Source organism: Nuphar pumila, chromosome 12 (assembly GCF_984573655.1).
Source record: "Nuphar pumila chromosome 12, dmNupPumi1.hap1.1, whole genome shotgun sequence".
Classification (NCBI taxonomy): domain Eukaryota; kingdom Viridiplantae; phylum Streptophyta; class Magnoliopsida; order Nymphaeales; family Nymphaeaceae; genus Nuphar; species Nuphar pumila.
The window spans coordinates 25,099,489-25,123,525 of NC_143260.1; the positions used below are offsets into that span (position 1 = coordinate 25,099,489).

Sequence of the window (24,037 nt, forward strand, 5' to 3'; positions counted from 1 at the left end):
GCTTCCTAGGTATTAGCTTATTCTTAATGTGAAACCTCTATACAGCAAAAGCTGGACATTACCAGCAGGTCAATTTCACTAAAAATCCATTTTACTTAAATCATTAAAGTGTGCAAGGTAGGGATGTCAATGAAATGGATTTTATCTGATATCCAACCGATTTCAGTTCTGTTTAGTTGCATTTGATAAGCCAAAACCATATACTATTATAAGCAGGGATGCCGATATGGTTTTGATTTTTTGCTACCAAATTAAAAAAATATCAGAATTTGACATATCCAAATCCATTTACATGTAAAAAAGCAAAATCTGGTATGAGCTTTTCACTATTTGAATTTGAATCCGTTTAAATCCAAACAATTTATATCCCTAGTGCAAGGTCAATATTCCGTGTATATCATAAAAAGTTATTGACTGTCACAAGGATCACCTGAAGATCATTTTGGAGGCCCTTAAAAAGCATAAGCTTTATGCTAAGTTATAAAATCATGTTCTTGAGCCATGTCATTTCTAAAAATAATGTATCAGTGAATCTTTTCAAGGTAATTAATCACTTTATTGAAATTTTGATGAGTTAGTTATGAATATTCTTTAGATGTTGGATTACATATGCCTGTTTCGCTTAACTTTGAAGGTGATGACAAGTCTAGATTGAAAGCCATAGACAAATATCAGTAAAATCTGTAGTTTTCTGGGTTTAGCAAGGTACTACATACGGTTCATCCAAGACTTTTATTGGATTGCCCTGCCAATGACCAAGTTGCTTCTTAAAGGAACCAGGTTTATTTGAAAAGTCAAATGCGAGAAGAGTTTCAGAGCATTCGACTCGCAAGTTTGATTTTTTTTTCAAAAATGAGACATATGGACAATTTTTTTTTATTTTCTATTCTTTAATTCTTCATCAATAGAACCTATTTTTTGATATTTAATATTTAAAAATACTTTTTAAATAAATATTATTAAAAGGTAATAAAAATTAATAAAAGTATTAAAATAATCGCCATGTCCCAATCAGCATATCGGTGCATGTCATCAGGGACACCCGGACAAAATGGTGATTACTTTTGACAAATTTTTTTTTGTTTTGAGAAAGAGTACTTGTGACACACAATGTCGAGTGACAAGTATGAAACTTTACATTGATCCAATCGATTAGAATAGAACCAAAGCAAGACAATGTTTCTATCAATTAAGTAGGTCACAAGATATTTATTTATCTATTCATGTTATAAGCAAACCGGCATTTTTAGGTACCTTTTACCATTTATTCATAATCACCAATAAATTACAAGTCTTATCAGAGGGGCACAAATTTTGAGGCTCATCATTAGAAACGAGTTCACAATTCATCAGGTGTTGATAGACTTCTAGGACTAGCATATTGAATAGCAGTTGCCACAATAAAGAGAGGAAGCCTTCTATTCAATATGTACAGCCTTTGAGTTGGGCCTCTTCAGAAATTTCCTTGCCATGGTGCCAAGAGAATCCATTCCGATTCCATTATACGAAATCTTAGTAACAGTTTGAGTAATAATTATGCTTATCATGCATCAGCTAATATCAGTTTATAGCTTGTTTTCCCTAATATTGAATACTTATGTTTATTTTAACTTGGTCTCTACTTAAAATCAATATATATATCCAATCATAAACACTACACCTCAAAGAATTTTGTCCATGATACAAGTTTATCCAGTTTTTTTTTTCTCAGCCAAACTTTCTTATGTGCTGATGTAAAACAAAATTAATGCTTACAGAGTGTGCAAAGAGAACTTTCTGGAGAAAAAAGTCCGACAGCCTTCTTTAACAAAAGGTTGTTTTTTTGTACAATTTTTTTCTGGAAAAGTTGTTTCTTTGCGGAGTTCTGAGAAAACTAGCAGGATCCTACCTATTTTCAAGGAAACCTTCTACGTTTGGCAAGTTTCTGCATGTAATCAAATGGTCCCTAGGTGAAACGAGCATCAAAGGAGAAAATTAGCGAAAATTACCATCTGAATATAGGCATGACCAAGTGAAACAACAGAACAAAACTGCCAGATGTGGAAGGACCACTATCATGATAAACGAAAGTTAAATACATAGAGATCAGAGAATATTATACAAATCTGATGGCCTCAAGTGCCAAACGCTAACAAGTAACAGAATAAAAGGCAATTTGAAAAATAATACAGAAGAATAACAAAAGATAAATGATTATGAAGACAAAAGAGAGTATTTTGACCAGGTTCTTAACAGGCTCTTAACACGTCATTGCATGCTACTATTTCCAAAATAATCTGCAAAACACAGAACAGTCATTGCTAATCGATTTCTGAAGACAGCAAACACTAGTTTGAAAGCACTTTGCAATTAAAATGGCTATAAAACATACCAGAACTAAACTTGGATACCAGCCATGTTTGTGGGTGCGAAATACAACAAATGTGCAGCACAGGTCATCTATAAATGCATATTTTCCGTAAGTCTCTCGATGAGGGGTATGAGTGCTGACATGCTTAAAATAGCTTATCACAACAGTCTTTCTTAAATGTTTGTTTACATGGATAAGGTTGTGCTTTCACATTGCACAATCACATAATTGTCAGATAAATGATAAATGGCGAAATCCCACATTGACAAAAGGTCATGCTGTTCTATTATTTATTTACCTTGGTGAAAGCAATGTACAATTGAAGAATCCAAAACCATGATACAAATTGGCCAGGGCTGTACTGCCGGCAGAACTAATGAGATCCAAAAAATGAATACTTGGGAAACGGAATGCTGCCATATTCACAACGTACATATTTTAATATGGCATGCTGACCAGAATTACACAGCTCAAAATTGCAGATGGACCCCAATAAATTAACGAAGATACCTTGAGAGCAAAATAGCCACCTGTCAGCAGCACCATTCAAAATGGAGTTGAATTGCACAATTCAAAGGACAGCAGCATCAGGGAAAAATGCATGACCATCTTTCATCAGTCGGGCTGTTACTGCCTATTTGGTTTCAAGTGATCATGTCATCATGATTCATTGACTTCAAGCACTCAGAAGCCTCCAGAACCTGGTCAACTCCTTCTAGTCATCAACTTCAGTGTGGAAGATAAAACTCGGGAAGGCGGTAGTGACGTCCCTACGTGCATGCTCAAATACATAAGCAAACAGCTAATACAAATGCCCTGATCAATTTATCTGATTGCAGATATAAGCAAGATTTTGTTTCTTATGGCTAGCACAAAAATCAAATGATGGTCAACAACACATCCTATGATATGACGTAACAACTAAGAAACAGCACATAGTCCCCACATAATAAATAATTAACATTTTCTTAAGAACATAACTACTGGAGGAAAGAAAGAAGAGATCACTTGATGCCTCCCTTCATCAGAACAGGGACAGCAATGGGCAATATGTTATGTTCCATTTCAGCAACAGGGAGAAAAGTATATGTCAATTCCTAGCCCAACAAGTTTGTGGAACACATCCTGACCAAAATTTCACACTATGCAGTCCAGTTGCAAATTACAATCATCTGCAAAACATTTAGGATGATCTCAATTTCTATAAGTGATGAATTTAACCAACGGGAAATAAACCGCTCTTTGGTGTTGCTCGGTTTTATCAAATGGCTGCTTAGTCTAGACAAAACCTGCTTCAGAAGTTAATAGTAAATGCAAAGATCGGCACTTTGGATTCAATGAGAAAACAGAATAAAGGATCCTTTATATGATGATATTTGTTGTCACATGGAATAATGAAGAGTAAGAAGGAAAATTAGCATACTTTAAGTGAGGTAGAGTCATGTTCTTCAAAAGAGAAGGGCGTTGCATAACAAAATTCTTCCAATCTTCTCTGTTAATTTTTCCATCCATGTCCGCATCAGCATCCAAAAAAGTCTGAAAAACAAATTGATCAAGTGATATACTTCATCATTCTATATATTTAACGATGGACCATATGCCTCATATTTATATATCTACCTTATCAATAATAGCTTCAAGAAGTTCATCTGACAGTAACGTATCTGACTCATTCAGAATGGCGACTATCATTTGCTTTACCTGCCAAAAGAGCTCAATTTATCAATCAGTCGACAATCAAACATGGCATGACGGGGCAGTACACCACAAAAATGTCAGTCAACAACAAATTATGATGCATTATGTAAGTTCAAATCCAGGAATTTCTCTCTCTCTCTCTATATATATATATATTAAAATTAAATGTATACAAATATCCGACAAGGGTATTTTTGTCCTTTATATTTAGAACAGTCCACTAGAGACTGAAATGTAAATTTTTCTGTTTCTTTTTTATTCTTTATTTTCTGTTTTTTGTCTGTTTCTGTGTCAGTTCTTTTGACTGTTGGGAGACAGTCCAACGTCTATTGGACTGCCTCCCATTCATTAAAGGTGAGGCTCTATAAATAGAGCCTCACCTCTACTTTGTAAGTGTGCCTTTATAAAGCATTTGCTGTGGTATTCAACTTCTCACTTTGTTTTTCAATAGGCTTTTATGCCTTATTACTGTTTTTGTATTTTATCTCTTATGAGATTGTGATCGGTCCATTAGAGACCACATTGTTGTTGTGCATTTGTGTAGCTCTTTGTTGGCATTGTATTCATGCACCCTTGTTTCATTTCATGGTATCAAAGCTAACGTCTTTTTGAAAATGCTTCCTTAGTGATCCTCTTGTGGTAAGTGCTCCTCACGCTCGTGTTAGTCATTCTTCTATTCAAATCTTCGCAAGTCGCTATGGGAGAAAGAGACTTTGCCTCAGTCATCACATACAAGCTAAATGAGAACTATTTGACGTGGGAGACGGCAATGAAAAATCACATCAAAGGCAAAAAGCTATGGGGTTTTGTTAGTGGTTCTACTAACGAACCCCAACTCAAATTAACTAGAAGAGAAGGAGATCAAGTCAAAGTATTGTCCGAAGAAGAAAAAGAAAAAGAAAAAGCTTTACAAAAATACCAAGACAAGTTGGAAGATTGGAAAGCAAGCAATGCTCAAATTTTCTCATGGTTTATGAATACCATGGAATTTAAGATTGCCACCAACATCATAAAATTCAAGAAGGCTCACATGGGCCTTCTTAAAGAACTCCTTTATTCAAAAGGATATGGCTAGACTATATTATCTTCAAGATAAGGTACGTAATGCAAAACAAGGAGACAAAAGCGTGAGAAATTTTTATGGGGTTTTATCCCCTATTTGGGATGAATTAGCCATGTTACAACCTAAATGAGAAGGTTCAACTATTGAAATAAGAAAAGCTCAAATAGAAAGAGAACTTTTTATCTTTCTTTTATGGCCTCTGACCGGAATTTGAACAAGTTAGGTCCTCTTTACTTCATAGGACCTCAATTCCTTCTATAAGTGATGCTCTTGAGCAAATTTGCCAAGAAGAAACAAGACTTGGCATCCACAAGTCAAATGATGAGGTTCTTGCCATGGCAAGACCCAGAAACTTTGTAAAAACATATACCCCCCCTCATTTTAAGAGAAAAAACAATGGAGGACATCATGGAGGATACAAGAGTAGATACAAGGGCAAAATCATTTGTCATCATTGTAAAGAACGAGAATACATAAGACCAGATTGTCCCAAATTTAAGAAGGTAGCCGCTCTAAGTGAAGAAACTCAAGATATCAAGAAAGAAGGCAATTTCAATGATCTGACAATTGCTCAAATAATGGAGGTTGTTTCACACATCCTTAAAGCGACTCCTTCTACATCTGGTGTCGCCATATCGTCCTCTTCTTCTCCAGGTAAGTCCACTTGGATTTTGGATTCAGGAGCATCTTTTCATATGATATTATAATGAATCCCTACTATCCGATTGCACCAATTCATACTTTTCATGTGTATCAACCACAGATGACACTTCTTTTAAAGTCAAAAGTATAGAAAATCTCAAAGACACTTCAAAATTTTTTTTGTTCCAAACCTACGGGTTATTCCAAAATTAGATTTAAACCTTTTTCATTTTCTCAAATTTCTGATAATGGGTGTAAAGTTTTCTTCTTATCTAAGGCTTGTTGGGTGCAGGATCTCCAGTCAGGGAAGTTGATTGGACAAGGCCATAGAAGAGGAGATCTCTATTATATGAACTTTTTATGTATACCCCAAAACTCTTTTTGTAATCATGTCAAAGACATAGATTTCGACTTTTGGCATAAAAGATTAGGACATCCAAGTATATCTAAATTATCTCATTTTTCATTTTTGAATTTTTTTGTAAAGATAAAGATGTTGTATACAAAGATTGTATACTTGAAAAAATGCAAATGATACCTTTTGGATCAAGAACTTCTTTATTTAGTGAAATATTTGAATTGGTGCACTCGAATGTACGGGGTATCGCTCTTGTCATGTCAAAGGGAGGATATTCATATTATGTTACATCCATAGATGATTTTAGTAGACATACTTAGATTTTTTTCCTCAAGCTTAAATCAGAAGTTTTTTCGTGTTTCAAAAATTTTCATAACCTTGTTATAAACCAATTTAAAACAAATATTAAAGTCTTTCGCTCTGACTTAGGGGGGAGAGTTTCTTTCAAATGAATTTCAATCATATCTAAAAAATCATGGAATTTTATACCAACGCTCTTGTCCAAGGACTCCTCAACAAAATGAAATTTTCGAAAGAAAACATCATCACATTATTGAGACTGCTAGAACCCTTCTTATTTCAAAAAATGTTCCAAAACAATTTAGGGCCAAAGCTGCACTTACTGGAGTATATCTAATAAATAGAATGCCTTCTCAAGTCTTGGAAAACAAATCTTCAATTGAAAAACTTTTTGAAATTTCTCCTGACTTGAAAAGACTAAGGGTATTTGGATGTAAATGTTTTGTGCTTCTTGAAAAATATAACAAATTATCTCCCAAAGCCATAAAATGTGTCTTTCTTGGATATGCCAAGAATCAAAAAAGCTATCGGTGCTATGATCAAACAAATGACAAACTTTATGTTTCTAGAAATGTTATTTTTCTTGAAAAAGAAAACAGATTTGATTTTGAAAAACCCAAGGAAGAAACCTAGTATGCTTTTTTATTTGATTTATTACCTAAATCAAATAATGAAATTGTTAATAACATTGAAAATTTTGAGTCTATTAATGACTAGTGAAAAAAGAGAACCATCTCAAAATCTTTTACATTATTCTAGACGAGATACTGGGGAGCAACCATGTGACCTTGTAAGATATAATCAATCAACAAATATTAAGGAAACTAGTGTTAGAAGATCCAAACGAATTCATAGATCTCCAACTAGATTCGTGTCATATGAATCTTTTACTCTAAACTATAGGGCTTGCCTTCTAGCTATCCATTCATATCATGAACCATCTAACTACAATGAAACTAAAAATAAACGAGTGGGTAAAAGCCATGAAGATAGAATTAGATGCACTGCATAAAGCTCATGCTTGGACAATTCAACCTCTTCCTAAGGGAAAGAAGACTATAGGGTGTAGATGGGTTTTTAAGATCAAAACAAAAAGTGAAGGGTCTCTAGAAAGACATAAAGCACAATTAGTTGCAAAAGGATACTCTCAAGAATATGAAATAGATTATGAGGAGACATTTGCTCCAGTAGCCCGTACGACCACAGTTAGGACTTTAATTACAGTAGCATCTATTAGAAAATGACCTATTTATCAACTAGATGTTAAAAATGCATTTCTAAATGAAAATTTAAATAAAGAAGTGTACATGGATCATCCTCCCGGTTTGACTATTGAAAATTGTATGGTTCTTCAACTTTAAAAGGATTTGTATGGGCTTAAGCAAGCCCCTAAAACATGGTATGATCGATTTAGTAATACCATATTAAAATTTGGTTTTAAATCCTGTTACACTGACACTGCTTTGTTTATAAGATCTATAGGTACCTCTATTATTATTTTTCTTTTGTATGTTGATGACATGATCATTGCTAGTAATGATCAAAAGGAAATTGAAGAAATTAAAGTTATGCTTAAAAAATCTTTTGATATGACTGATCTTGTTTTTTTTGAGATATTCTCGTGGGAGATATGTTCTGTGAAAATCTCTATAAAAAAAAGTATGTGTACAAAAGCACAATACTTGAAACAAGAAGTGTGCACAAATGCACAAGGAGAACTCTCACAAGTGTACAAAGGCACAGATACACATGCACAAAGGCATAAAAATAAAGAGCTTCGTTATTGAACATGAAAAAGGCTTACAAGAAGCTTAATAGAACTAAAGGGGGATGACCCCTATTTATACAAGCATTAGAGTCATGGGGGGACTCCAACATATACGTAAGAGCCCCTCCAACGGTTATAAATCTAACTGCTGGAGGGGGCTCCAATGTATATATTGTGGCCCCCCTCATGGCTAATTGAAATAATAAAAGAACAAAAGAAAAAAGCAGAAAAGTAAAAAGAAATAAATTACAAAACATATTCTCAAAAAAAGAATGTGTAAAAAGATTGATATACCCCTATCGGGTATTCATACATATATATAGTTAGATAGATACATATACATATATATCTATATATATATATGTATATGTCTCTCTCTCTCTATATATATATATAAAGAAATGGATAAATTCATATTACAATTTAACACCCCCCCTCAAACTTAGGGTGAAATAACCAAAAGTTTACCAAGAAGAAAGTTGAATCTAGGAGAAGAGAATGCCTTCATGAAGAAGTCTGCTAGTTGATATTCTGATGTTACATAAGGAAGATCTATAACTTTTCTTAGATATTCTTCACGAACATAGTAAAAATCCATCTCAATATGCTTCGTGCGATCATGAAATATGTAATTTTTGACAACGTAGATTGCACTTTTACCATCACAACATAGTTTGGTGGGCCCTTGAACTCGTACATTCATATCTTCCAGCAATCTTTGAATCTAAACAATTTCCATGGTAGTGGTTTCCATGGCTCTATACTCAGATTCGGTGGATGAGAGTGATACTTTCTGTTGTTTCTTGCATCTCCAAGAAACTAAGGATTCTCCTAAAAAATTCAAAAACCAATGGTGGAGTGACGGTTATTTGGGTTACCTCCCCAATCAGAGTCAATATAAACAATTAAATTTAATTCAGAAGAAGAAGACAAAAATACCTCCTACAGGGTGAAATATTTTAGAAGAATCCCATCATCAATCTTCATCTTTAAACCCACTATTTCAGGAGTTTCGCAGACCTTGTCATCTGTGATTCTTGATTTGTCAATAATCTCACAAACAAGTTTAGTTTGAGATAAGAAATAACCTCTATGAGAATAGGTGACCTCAATTCCCAAAAAATATGTCAGAAAACCTAAGTCAGACATTTCAAATTTTGTTGTTAATAGATTTAATACTCTTGATTCCTTTGGTATCGTCATCTATTATTAACATGTCATCAACATATAATAATAATATAACAATTCCAGAATCAGATTTCTTGGTAAATAATGCAGTGTCAGTATAGCATGAAGAAAAACCATTTTCTAACATTACATTGTTAAATTTATCGTACCAAGCCTTGGGGGCTTGCTTCAAACCATAAAGAGCTTTTCGAAGACGAAGAACTTTACTTTTAGGATTTTTCATACCTAGTGGAGCATCTATATAGGCTTCTTCATTAAGATCCAGAATCAAAAAAGCATTTTTGACATCCATTTGAAAAATATTCTAGTTTTTAATTGACGCAATAGTGATGAGACATCTGACAGTGACCATACGTGCTACTGGAGCAAATGTCTCTTCATAGTCAATTTCATATTCTTGACCATACCGTTTTGCAACTAAGCGAGCTTTATACTTTTCAAGGGATCCATCACTCTTGGTTTTGACTTTAAATACCCATCTGCATCTTATAGTTTTCTTTTAATTGGGAAGAGTTTGAAATTCCCATGTGTTAGCTTTCCTGAGAGCTTTGAGTTCATTCTTCATGGCTTCTCTCCATTCGACACACTTTTTGGCTTCCTCAAATTTTCTTGGTTCAAAATATGAGTGAATGACACTAAGGCAGACTCTATATTTAGGTGAAAATATATCAAAGGATACAAATCTAGAGAAAATTTTCCTAGTTCTTTCAGTTCTTCTAGAATTTATATCATATGTGGAGGTAGATTCACTAGGTTCACTATATTGTTCAATCGCATTTCTAAAAGTATCTCTATCTCTATGTATATAAGTGATAGGATCACTAGATGTTCTTCCTTCTTGATGATGGGAGGTAGATGGGTTGGAATCATTGTTGTTTTCATCCAATTCATTATCACTAATATCATTATATGTTAACTCATCATCACTAGAATTATCATCAATTCTAGATAACAATTCAAAAATGAAGGAATAGTCGACATTTTCTATATGCAGTTTATTTTTTTCAAAACCACTAACATTTTCCAAAAAAATTACATTTCTTGAGACATATAGTTTATCATTTTTAGTATCATAACATCGAAACCATTTTTGTGTTTCAGAATAACCAAGAAAAGCACAAGGAATAACCTTTGGTGAGAGTTTATCATTTTTGTCTGTAAGAACAAAACATTTACATCTAATTGCTTATGTCAAAGTTCTATGACTTCTCCGCTTCACTTTGGTTCGAGCATGGCAAGCTCATCCCAAATAGAAGTTCGAGAAACTACTCTCTAATGGTCATTTCTCCTTGGAGAAGGGTCAAAGCCCTATTTTGAAAGTAGTATTTATGGGATAAGTCCCTTGAAGTATATATTTTTTTAAGGTATTCTCATGCTTGAGATGCTTTTTTGAACTTTATAATATTTGCATTGATTCTTATTTCAACGGATGAAAAAATCCATGATAGGATCTTAAAATTTTTTATTTCTCACTCCTCATGTCTCTTGCTATATTCTTCAAGAGCTTTAGTTCTCTCTTCTCCTTCAAGAATCTTAATTTCACCTCTTTCTACCAAGGTGATTCTTTGCTCTGGTTCCAGAATTGAGCCTTGGACATAGCCCCAAAGCCCTTTCCCTTTTATATGGGCTTCCATGTTGCCGGCCCACACGTGATAGACTCATAAAGTTTGAAGCCAAGAGAAAAATAGAAATCTTTTTCACCCACTTGAGAGGAGAGGAGAGGAGAGGAGAGGTAAAAATACGTATCACAATAAGTAATTAGAGCTTACTTGATGTGGTATACTCTTCACGAATTTTGATTGTAAAGAAGTATTCACACCAAATACCAACTAATAAGTTGAAGGCACGACTTTCGAGGCACCCGATAATGTGAATAGCCACATGACCTTTCTTCAAGCACCTTGCTCTGATACCACGTGAAAATCTCTATAAAGAAAGTATGTGTACAAAAACACAATACTTAAAACAAGAAGTGTGCACAAATGCATAAGGAGAACTCTCACAAGTGCACAAAGGCATGTATAGACATGCACAAAGGCATAAAAATAAAGAGCTTCTTTATTGAACATGAAAAAGGATTACAAGAAGCTTAATAGAACTAAGGGGGGATGACCCCTATTTATACAAGCATTGGAGTCACGGGGGGCTCCAACATATACGTTGGAGCCCCTCCAACGGTTATAAATCTAACCGTTGGAGGGGGCTCCAATGTATATATTGTGGGCCCCCTCATGGCTAATTGAAATAATAAAAAAACAAAAGAAGAAAAAAATAGAAAAGTAAAAAGAAATAAATTACAAAACATATTCTCAAAAAAAGAATGTGTAAAAAGATTGATATACCCCTATCGGGTATATATATATATATATATAAAGAAATGGACAAATTCATATTACAATTTAACATGTTCTGTCTCAAATGAAGCTTTATCAGATATTATTACTAAGTCTGGCTTGACTGACGAAAATAAAGTAAAGACTCCAGAAGTAATCAATGCTAAGATAAGAGCCAATGATGAACTTCCTTTAGAAGATCACACTCCTTATTGTCAATTAATCGGATCTCTAACATATTTGTCTATTATCAGGCCAGAGTTTGCTCATGTTGTACACAATGCAAGTCAATTCCAAAATACACCTAGTACTATTCACATGACAATTGTTATACGAATCATCAAATATCTGAAGAAAACTATAACAAAAAAGTTATTCTTATCTTCTTCTTCGTCTCCAAATTTAATTGCTTATACTGACTCTCACTGGGGTGAAAACCCCAATGATCGTATTTCTACCACATGTTATTGTGTTTTTCTTGAAGAATCATTAATTTCTTGGAGATGTAAGAAACAACAGAAGGTTTCTCTATCTTTCACAGAAGCCGAGTATAGGACAATGGCCACCACTACAACTGAACTTGTTTGGTTAAGAAGTTTGCTCAAACATATGGAAGTTATCATCTCTATTCCTTCGAAGCTATGTTGCGACAACAAAGGTGTCATTTACATTGCTAGCAATCATACATTTCATGAATAGACAAATCACATTGAGATGGACTGTCATTATATTCAAGATGAGTTTTTATGAGGCAGTATTAAACTTTCATACATCACTTCAGAGTACCAGCTTACAGATTTTTTTACCAAAGCTTTACCTTTCCCTAGGTTCTCCTTTCTTCTAAGCAAACTTTCGGTGATCTCACCGTCAATTTAAAGAGGGTATTGAAATATATGTATACCATTATATATATATATATATATATAAATTTTTCCTTCTATCTTTTATAAAGCCCACTAGGGGCAATTTAGTCTTTTCTTTCCATGTAAAACATGCATGCCCATTAGGGTTTGTGTTTTAGTTTCTTTTTTTTGGTTTTATTATTTAGTTAAATAATGTAAAGGGGCCCACATTAGAGCTGTTGGGAGCCCCAACGGCTCTATGTGAGCCTCCCTTGGGTCCCATTCTTTGTATAAATAGGGGTGAATACCCCCTCCATTCTCAACGCTTTTTCAAGCATTTCTTAATATATTGCGACTTATATTTTTTAAGTTCACATTGTATTTGGTTCATTAGTGACATCTTGCTTATGTATTTGTGCCTTCTTATAGTCACTCTGTGACATTGTTTTTTAGCACTTGTATTTCATTACAGCCATATCCTCTCTACTTCGTTTGCCTTCCACTCATCACTATTTTGCACTTAGCAATTTAAGCATAAAATGATACAAAAGAACATGTAAACAATATTAACAGAGACATGTTAACCATTAGAATGCATCTCAACAATCATCTTCATAAAACATCCAATATGCAACTTGTACAGTTCAAAGAATATGATGTGACAAAACATGCAACAGAAAAATAAGGAACATCCAATAATTACAAGCATCAAGGTAAGCAAAGAACATATTTTCGTAGTAGGGAGGAACACTACTGCTAATTGAAGTGTTTACATTACAAATGAACATCCTTCTAGCAGTATCACATTGAGTTTAAAGTCAATGATGACAAAATACAAAGAGATAAAAAAAGAAAATTAATATGGAAGAAACTTACTTCTTCACGCTCTATATACCCAGTTTGTCTGAGATCGTAAAGCCTAAATGCAACTGCAAAGTATCTCAAAGGAAAAAGTTTCCACAATGAGTATCTAAGGCAAAATACAGAAAAAGAAAAAAGAGTTCCATAAGGCCCATGGTTTCTTACAATCAATTTTGTTCTCGATTGGAGCATGTGGATGAAAAATACTTAGTGAGTGAACAAACTCCTCAAATTCAATTACACCATTTCTTTTTTCATCAAAGAGATCAAAGACCTACAAAATAAGAGGAACAAGGACTAAATTCGTTTAGACCAACCCTGACACATCAATGCTTAATAAATATTATCCCCTATTAACATTTGAAAGAACAGCAAAAAATCCCCAGAAAACGAGTAAACTAGATACCAAAACCAGATGTTTAATATGAAGTTACAAGCGTGTTCTTCCACGAAGAATCATAAGCGCAAAACCATTTTTATGTTCCATATAACTAGTCTTATAGAGGGTACCTTGTTATGTTTTTTATTATCAGTTATGCTTTCATACCTTGTAAAGTTATTTGTATATACAGGGTAAACATTTGCTATTATTTAAGGCACTGCACGATTGAGCTGGAAATCATAGGTGCAAGTTGTATACGTAGATGTAATTAGTAGAATGTTGCACAAAGCATATTGAAACGCTTATCCAAAGGATCTAAGATATGGGTAAATCAAACTGTATCATAAGATACAACAAGAACAAATTTTTGCAATAACAGAAAAATAGGAAAAACTCATAAAATTAAAAACATTATGCATGAAAACTACTAGAACATCAATTAGACCTAGATGTAAACTATTAAAACATGTTAAGTAACAATTAAAAATTAACAAAAGAAAGACAATTGAAATAGAAGTCACATCCAGTCATTAACAAGTCTAAACCCTAAGTACATCAACATAACACTAAACAATCCACGAGTCCAGTGATTAATAAATCAAAATAACACCTCTCCACACACCCCACACACCCAAAAAAAGGAAAAAGAAAAAGATGACTACGTAGAGAAATAAAACACATTTGAGCAGCCAACTTACAATATTAAGTAAACTTAATTATGAAATGCATAGAACATGAATAAATATGTAACAGTTAAACAAAAAAACCATAATCACAATGTCATAAAAGCATATCTATTACATAGACCAAAAGGGTTTGAGGTTAAACATTAAAAAGTAAAAACATTAAAGAAAATAATGTCACGATACATAAAATTAAACAAATCATCAACTATCAAATATTTACTATGAAAGCATGAAAGGTTTTAAAAGTATTAGACTATTTGAAAAACAAAGGCTTGATACACATTAAGTATTAAAAAAGTGTTTTACAATGGCTTCTATTGATCACTTGCATTAATCACAACAAGCATAAAAAAATTAAATAATGAGTATTTTTTCCATAATAGTTTTCCTCTTTCGAGTCTTCACTAATCATAATAAACTAAAAAAGAAAATTTCTTGTTTATTTTCTTATCATATGAAATAGGTCAATAGGACTCTATTAAAGTCTTCTTGATTTAGAAAGGTGCCATTGAAAATGAAAATGGATCTAAATGAAATTACGTAAAAGTTTTCGATAAACAATACAAAAAAATGGTTGCATCTTATGATATAGCATGCATCATACGATACGGTCTGATTCATTGTGATATACCATGTTTTACTATTCGGAAGGTTATAAAGTATCACATGAACTAGCGATTTCATGATACACCATGCCATATGGTACAATACGAAATGATTTTTATAATATTGATGCAACATGGTTTGTTTGCAAGGTGTTTCACCTTGGATCATGTTTTTCACACAAAAGCACAAAATTTTGAATCATAAAATTTACATAAATTGTGGACCAGGAATATTTGAACTCCGCCTGTGTATAACTGTTTAGTTATACACTGCCGGTCCCAAGCCCCGATAAAGGAGGAGGGTTGTGGTAGGCTAGTGACAGACAACATAAAAACTTAGTCATACCCTATGAATATGAACCAATATGAGAATTTCGTTGGGGGCGTTCCCTACTGAGCGACGCGTTGTACTCTATAGGCCCGGAGGCAGTGATAAATGGTCAAGGGTTGCTAGGTCGTCGCCCAGAAGCGACGCGTCACACCGGCGCCCAGGTGTGGTGTCAAATAGGCAAGGGTTCCCTCACTTTGTTGGACGGGTGGGGGTAAAGAAGTTAGTCCAAGACCATAAAATTAGGTTAGCCACTTGGAACATAGGGTCTTTAAATGGTAAGTTGGTAGAGTTAGTAGATGTTATGTGTAGGAAAAAGATTGATATTTTATGTCTACAAGAGACCAAATGGGTAGGTGCGAAAGCAAAAGTGATAGAACCTTGGGGATATAAGATTTGGTATACAAGAATAAATAGGAATACGAATGGAGTAGGGATTGTTATGAGTCGTGAGTTTATAGATAATGTAGTTGAAGTCCGTAGGAAGGGTGATAGGATTTTACTTATTAAATTAGTATTAGGTACGGATATTATTAATATTATTAGTGTTTATGCACCTCAAGTAGGTTTAGATGACTCCATTAAGTGTCAATTTTGGAAAGATTTAGATGTAGTACAAGGGATATCTTATAGAGAAAAGCTTTTCATCGGTGGTGACCTTAATGGACATGTAAGCATTAGTAGGGATGGATTTGAGAGTATCCATGGAGGCTATGGTATTGGAGAAAAAAATGAAAGTGGAGAAAGGATTTTAGATTTTGGTTTGTCCTATGATATGATCTTAGCAAACACTTGGTTTAGGAAGAGGGAGTCTCACCTAGTAACATTTAAAAGTGGGGTTAATACGAGATAGATAGATTTTTTCCTGCTTACAAAGAGAGATAGGGGTTGTTGCATCGATTGTAAGGTTATACCGGGAGAAAGTGTAGCTACACAACATAGAGTCTTAATTTTAGATCTTAGAATTAGACAATGCCGCAAAAGGGATAGACATAAGATAGATCCTAGAGTTAAGTGGTGGGCACTGAAAGGAGCTAAACAAGAAATATTTGTAGAGCAGGTAGTTAAGGAAGCTGATTGGTGTCTCGAGGAGGATTCAGAATCAATATGGAATAAGATAGCGGGTGGCATGAAAAAGGTGGCTAAGAAGGTATTGGGTGAGTCTAAAGGCGGTGCATCGCTAGGTAAGGATACATCATGGTGGAACGAGGATGTCAAATTAGTTATTAAAGTTAAAAGAGAGTGTTATAGAAATCTAAGAGTCGTGATAATGAGAATTTGGAGAAGTATATGATAGCAAAGAAGAAAGCTAAAAAAGTAGTTCAAAACGCGAGAGATAAGGTATATAAGGAGGTTTATGACAAGTTGAATACCAAAGAGGGCGAGAAGGATATTTATGGGCTAGTAAAGATGAGAGATAGGAAATCGAGGGATCTGAGTATGGTTAGATGTATCAAAGATGAAACACAAAGGGTTTTAGTCAAAGATGAGGAGATTAAGAAGAGATGAAAATATTATTTTGATAAGCTATTTAATGGAAGTCATGTGAAGAATCCTTGCAAACAATCAAGTTTTCAAATAACTTGATACTTCAAATACTCAATACACAAAATAAATGCATAGTGTTTATAAGCTTTACACCACAAAAGAAGTGCAATAAATGGACAATGTTTATAAGCTTTACACCAAAGAAAGTGCAATAAATGCACAATATTTATAAGCTTAAGGAGACAACTCCTTACTCTAATACATACATACAATGGGCTCACATATCCCTTATTTATAAGCAAACTTAAGAGACGTTGGGCTATTCCTAGCAGCTCTTATTAGAGACGTTGGGAATCAGCCCAACGTCTATATTTTTAAAACTGTGTACACAGTCAATGGCTGACTGTTGTACATTGTACACAGTCAGTCAGCCACTGACTGTGTATAAAAACATTATATAAAAAAAACAAAAATAAGAAATGAAAAAAATTACAAAAATAAAAAAATAAAAAGGAGGAATTACAATCATATTCAAAAACATGAATATGCGTAAAATATAGAAATGACTAAAATACCCCTACAACCAATACAATAAATAAATATATATTTTATATATACAAGTAGATGAATACATATACATATATGAAATATATATATATATGTATATGTATCTTCTTTTATATATATAAAATATATATAGAAAATACATCGTCTTATAAATTACAATTTAACAAGTCATGCTCAGGATCTTGGAGACTTCTCCATTCCTTTTCATGAGATGAATCGTGACTTCGTGTGCAAGATTCAAAAGAAAGAAATTACAGAGGCTTTAAAGAAAATGAAATTAAGAAGGGCAGTTGGCCCAGATGGTATACCTATCGAGGCTTGGAAATGCTTGGGAGAGAAAGGTTTAGAATGGTTGACAAATCCTTTTAACAAGATTTGGCGGACAAATAAGATGTCTAATGAGTGGAGGAAAGTACACTAATGAGTGGAGGAAGAGTACTTTGGTGCCTCTATATAAGAATAAGGGTGATATACAAGATTGCACAAACTATCGTGGTATAAAGCTCATGAGTTATACTATGAAACTTTGGGAGAGGGTGATTGAGTCTAGGTTGAGAAAGGTTATCATGATATCGGAGAATCAATTTGGTTTTATGCCTGGAAGATCAACTATTGAAGTTATACATCTTCTTAGACAACTTATTGAGAGATATAGAGAGAGGAACAAAGATTTGCAAATGGTTTTTATTTATTTGGAGAAGGCATACGATAGAGTACCTAGGGACGTTCTCTGGTGGACAATGATGAAGAAAGGTGTTTCTCTTAAGTACATTAGTATAATTAAAGATATGTATGAAGGAGTAGTAACCAATGTCCGCACTTGTGGAGGGGTGACAACCAATTTTTCTATAACGGTTGGGTTATATCAAGGATCTGCTTTAAGCCCTTTCCTATTTGCTATAGTGATGGATGAGCTTACGAGATCAATTCAAGAAAATGTGCCATGGTGAATGTTGTTTGCTGATGATATTGTTTTGATTGATGAGTCTAGAGCTGGGGTTAATGCTAAGTTAGAATTATGGAGACAAACATTAGAAGCAAGAGGTTTTAAGTTGAGTAAGAGTAAGACAGAATATATGGAATGTCGGTTTAGTAAGCAACGAAATAGAGATGGGAGTGTAGTGAAGTTTGGTGAGCAAGAAATACCGGTGGATGATTGTTTCAAATATTTGAGATCTATCATTCAAAAGTATGAAGAAATTGATGGAGATGTAAATCATAGGATAAAGGTTGGGTGGATGAAATGGAAGAGTGCAACTGGAGTGTTGTGCGATCGTAGAATGCCATTGCGGTTGAAGGAAAAGTTTTATAGGACGACTATTATGCCCGCTTTACTATATGGTACGGAATGTTGGGCTGCCAAGAGAGATCATATTAAAAAAATGAGTGTAGCTGAGATGCGTATGCTTAGATGGATGTGTGGAAATACAATAAAAGATAAGATTCGAAACGAGGATATACGTAAGAAGGTAGGTGTTGCACCCATTGAAAATAAGATGAGAGAGAATCATTTACGGTGGTTTGGACATATTCGACGAAGGCCTAATGATGCTCCAGTTAGAAGGATGGAGAAATAAGAAAATATATTAGTTAAAAGAGGTCAGGGTAGGCCTAGAAAGACTTGGATGGAGATGATAGGAAAGGATATGAATGCTTTGAACCTCACCGAGGACATGGCATTGGATAGAAATGATTGGATGAGAAGGATTCATGTGGAAGACCCAAAATGATTTTCTTTTTTGGTTCATATCGCTGACCCCAATTGTTTTGGGATGAAGGCGTTGTTGTTGTTGTTGTTGTTGTTGTTGTTGTTGTTGTGGACCAGGAATATTTGAAGCCCTTATATAGATGAAGAGTGGCCCAGAGAACCAAAAATTCTTGGACATTTACAGTAACATAAGAAAGAGAAAAAAAAAGAGGGATTAAAATCCCAAAGAACTAGAAATAAATTCACTACACTAATGTAGACTACAGACACAAACAACATCAGCTAAAATTTTCTCATGTTTTGCATAGAATATTTCTTTAGTAGCAATTAAAACTAATTACAAATGTTCCCTATCTTCCAGCCATTTGAATCATAAGCTGAAAGCCTATGGTCTTCCTACTCAATCAATCTATACTAGTATTCAACTATACAACATCCCATAAACAGATATTTCTGTAGAGAAAATCCAAGAATGTTAACAAAGAGCAAAAGACTCCTAAAGATTTCCTTACCCTATCAACAAAAAGGTTTTCACTTGATGGAGTTTTGAATAATGCCAACAGAAGCTCTTCCTGGGAGAAAAGGAAAAGGACTATTTCAAATTGCTAAGCATATCATTGATATCATAAAAAATGCTTTCATAGTTCATACTCCATGATATATCATAAAGTGCAAGCAAAAATCACATTTGTATTAAGTCATCTAGGGTTAGAATTAGCAATTAGGGTATGTTTGGCTGAATATCATGTGATTTGGAATGACATGAGATGGAATCGAATGTGATTTGAAGTTATATTGATTTCAAATCACATATTCCACCATGTGATTTGGAATCACATGAGATTCACTTAGTTTCTCATTTGCATGAGATTCCAAATCACATGTTTGTTTGGCTGTGAAAATCATATTCATTCTCTCATTTTCATGAGATTCCAAATCACATTTCAATGCAACCAAACATACCCTAAAAGTTAGCTCCTCAAACACAAAATTATATGGGAAAAAGAAAAGTGAACTACATTAAGACAATATAATAAGCCAATTCCCAAATAAAAAAACATTCCAAATACATTATTCTAGAATATTATTTTCCTTTCTATTTGTCAACATATTCACCTACTCCCAAGGGAAAGATGACGGGCAATGGGAAATATATATGAAAGAAGAATTTGTTACATGTAAGTTGTTTACTGTCTTGAGAAACCTATCAATCTGAACCCAAACCTTATAAACATTTTTGGATTAAGGAATTTGGACTATTTTTATGAGTTATACTAATCCGTGATTCCAGTGTCATTATGGTAGCATTATATAAGATGTCAAACTCAAAGTTCCAGCATTTGAAGTTTCCAAATTTTAGTGGAAGCTAAGTCTACACATAAGCTATGCCAATTGTTTGCTCAGTGCATGATCCATAATCTTGAACATGTCTAGACTCCAGCTGAGATGACTCAATAAAGCTAACTTTTAAGCTTTTGTGGTAAAGGACAAGAAAGAATTTAAACTCATCATCTTTCTTTGGAAAGGAAGGTCCTCTTACACTACACAAAATGATTTTTTTTTGCTTTTTTTGTTTCTACAGTTCAACTCCAAACAAGGAAAGAAAATAGACATATATGTCTCATATTTTTAACAAACTTAAATGAGCTTGAGGTCGGCTTGTTTATTAAATGAATGAACTTTCGTCAAGCTGAGCCAAAGCTTCTCATGAGAAGCCTCGCTCATTCTATCCCTGGTGGTAGTGAATTTCAGCTATAAAAGGTGGATTGCACTATGGAATAAATGCAAAGGATGAAAGAGTAAGAAGAATAGGAATTCGATGCAATAATAGAAAATAAAAATAGAAGACAATAATGGTAGTAGTAGCTTACCTATAGAGTTAACAAAAGAAAGGTGGCGTAAATGGAACAAGTGCTTTCGATTGGAGACTCATGTGGCGTCATATTCGTAGAGTTTGCATCTTGCTTTTGTATACACAATAAAGTTTCAATATGTATATATCATAGAAGTATAAGAGTTGGTTCTCTCTTGAATGTGATAGTTTAAGGTCATCTTAATCTGCATCTTCTTTGTTTATGAATCTGAAAATTCAAATGTTAAGTCTGTATCTCGCTTCATTCTCAAGATTACCCATGGGTTTCCTGAATCCTCTGCTTCTTCTTGATCTAATTTGGGAATCACTAAAACTTTCCATTTATTACAGCCGCTTCTTCCCTCCCTCTTCTTAATTCTCATTTCCATACATATTGAGCAAAAGAATTTTCATTAAATCAGCAATTGATCCTGTGCCCTCCGTTTTCTATAATTTCATTTCGCTTATCATTTTTTGGATCATTAAAGCCTGAATTAGAAAAGGAAAAGAAATTTTTCGATGTAAATTTTTTTAACAAAAATTTTGCGGCAACTGAAGAGGTTGAGTATTGACTTTACACTTTTAGACGTCTTTCCCCATGTATTTAAATCAAAATTTCTGCTTTATTCAGGAAAACAGAAACGGACTGCAGGACAATGCATTGTCTACAGGATCTCCATTATGCAGCTTCAAAAACCAATTCAATCAAAGAAAACAACAATCCGAACGACGAAAAGGTTTCACCCAGAGCCGCACCTTGTGTATCAATCCGTCCGCAATCAACGAGTTGCTCAACTTCTTAAACAGTTCATACAGGGCCTCGATCTCGTTCACATTAACTGCAAAATTCACAGATATCAGGAAAGAAGGATGAAAAAAATCTTGACTATCGACTCAGAAAGGAAGGCGGGCCAAAAAGATCATAAAAACGAAGGCGAATTCCGTAGTAGAAGAAGAAGGAATGAGAGTGGAAATTACACGGCGTGTTCTCAGCAAGACGCGCGGCGTAATTGAGAGAGCGGAGGGGTTCCTTCCGAACGAATTGATGCTCGATGCACCCGGAGATTGCGCAGATGATCACGTCGAGGATGGCGACGATCGGAATCAGCGCCCCGCAGAGCTTCTCGCCGAACGTCAATGAGCTCGATCTCTGCAACAAACAAGAGGAAGAAGAAGGGGAGGAAGAAGACCACGCAAAACCCTAAATTCGATCAACACCCATCAAATTCCGAAAGAAAACTCCACCAAAAGGAGAGAAGAACGCTAAGAACGAAAGGAAAACGAATCGCACGTACCAAGTAGGCCATCGGAGGAGCAATCGGAGGAGTCATCGATCAGAGAACGAAGGAAGGAAGTAACGTTCAAAACTCTCAACCAGCCTCCTACCTCTAACTCTCTCTTCTGCAACCGTGCGAGAGAGAGAGAGAGAGAGAGAGAGAGATGAGGATGAAGCCTCGGTTCCGTGTCGCGGTTAAAATCGTAGTATTTTTAAATTTGTATGCGTTTAAATAGGGATGGCAAAGGGGAATTGAAATCCGACGGTTAGGAATGCGTCAGCGAATCGAACGGCCGCGCGAGAGGGTCAGTATTCGTTAAACGGCTGGCTACTGTTGTAATTCTCCACTGTACATGGCGATGATGGTTGATGATGACACATGGGCTGAAACGGGTCGGATATGATACGAATAGTTAAAGATCCGAATTTTGTGCAGCAAATCTGGATCTGAACTCGGCTGCGATCTAGTTACGGTGTATTAGAGTTGAAATTTGGTCCGAGATTTGAATGGCAAGACTGGATCCGAATCCAATTTAAATATGCATTCGTTTGTTTTATTGTGATCCATTTCTTAGAGGCGAACACATTATATGCAGGATCGGTGCATGGTGGGCATGCAGTGACCTGCTTGACAGCCACATATCTTTGGATGGGACAACAATGAAAAAGACAAAAAAAAAAGACTACAATTCCAAGAGAGGAAAATATGCATTGATGGGAAGATATGAGTTAGAAATCTAATCAAGTGTGGTGACAGTGACAAAGCAAGTCCAATGTAAGGCATAAACGTGGTTGGTGGAGCAAGTTTGATGGAAACACAAGAAAAATTGTCCCATAAATACCACCAATAAGGGAGACGAAAGAGTGAAGCACACATGGTACACACGTTGCATAAAAAATGAACGTCATTTCCGTTCCACCACCCCCCTGTTACAAAAATAACACGAGCCGGTCGAGGGTTACAGAGACAGGTTGGCCCAAATCAATTGAAGAGTCAGAGCACACCGCGTCCGTTGTTGGGGACGTATGGTTACTCACCCAACCCTTCAAAAGAAGCAAATGTCGACCACTTGATCATCATCCCTCTGCAAATATCTTTTGTTCCAGTGAAATTTTTGCTGTTTTTATGATCTGGGCATCGTGCTTAAGTATTTTTTTGCTTGATGGTTTCTTCTTCTCTATCTTGAACTTTTGGTTTTAGATTGAATCTATTGATGTCGACTTTGTTATTCTTACGCATATTCGCTTTTTTTTTTGTGAAATGTAGGATTTTTGGTTTTGATTGAATCTGTTAAAGTATTGACTTTTTTTTTTTATGAAATCTAGGATTTTTGGTTTTTGATTGACTGTTGATGCCATCTTTGTCATTCTTATGCATATCGATTTTTTGTTTTTTGTAAAATCTAAGATTTTTTTTTGTTTTAGATTGAATATGTTGTTGATGCCATCTTTGTTGTTGTATTCATATTGATCAAGAAGCTGTCTCACACGATTCTATGTGTGATCCTTTTGTTTTTCTTTGATGGGTATTAGTATTCAAGTTTGTTGAGCTTGAATTTGAATTAACAATTGTGGACTTGTTATTCAAAACCTAGCAGTACAATCTTAAGAATTTGCCCAAACAAGGTGAAAGATAAAATGATTTTGTTTTTAGCCTTTAGAAGACATCTATATAAGATGTTTCTGCATTTTGTGGTGTCTTTTGTTTTCCTACTCATATCTAAGTTGTTTGCTCATCAAAC

The 24,037-nt window shown here is 34.5% G+C and overlaps 1 protein-coding gene across 3 annotated transcripts; it reads right to left on the reverse strand.

The window, feature by feature from the left end:
- Positions 1-2,053: 2,053 nt before the first annotated feature.
- Positions 2,054-22,501, reverse strand: LOC149820356 (calcineurin B-like protein 10). 3 transcript variants are annotated; one of them, XR_016426553.1, is made up of 11 exons: positions 22,315-22,500; positions 21,998-22,169; positions 21,776-21,858; positions 19,680-19,739; positions 13,569-13,677; positions 13,419-13,471; positions 3,971-4,051; positions 3,774-3,886; positions 2,649-3,120; positions 2,372-2,439; positions 2,054-2,276 (listed from the first exon to the last, which is right to left on the reverse strand). XR_016426553.1 is itself a non-coding variant. In XM_089982906.1 (9 exons), the coding sequence occupies exons 1-9, from the start codon at positions 22,348-22,350 to the stop codon at positions 3,066-3,068; spliced, it is 762 nt and encodes a 253-aa protein (XP_089839032.1). In that variant the 5' UTR covers positions 22,351-22,501; the 3' UTR covers positions 2,617-3,065. The 3 variants fall into 3 exon arrangements, 2 of the variants coding, with proteins under 2 accessions (XP_089839032.1, XP_089839033.1); XM_089982906.1 differs by lacking the exons at positions 2,054-2,276; positions 2,372-2,439 and having other exon boundaries at positions 2,617-3,120; positions 22,315-22,501; XM_089982907.1 differs by lacking the exons at positions 2,054-2,276; positions 2,372-2,439; positions 19,680-19,739 and having other exon boundaries at positions 2,617-3,120; positions 22,315-22,465.
- Between the last annotated feature and the right edge of the window lie 1,536 nt (positions 22,502-24,037).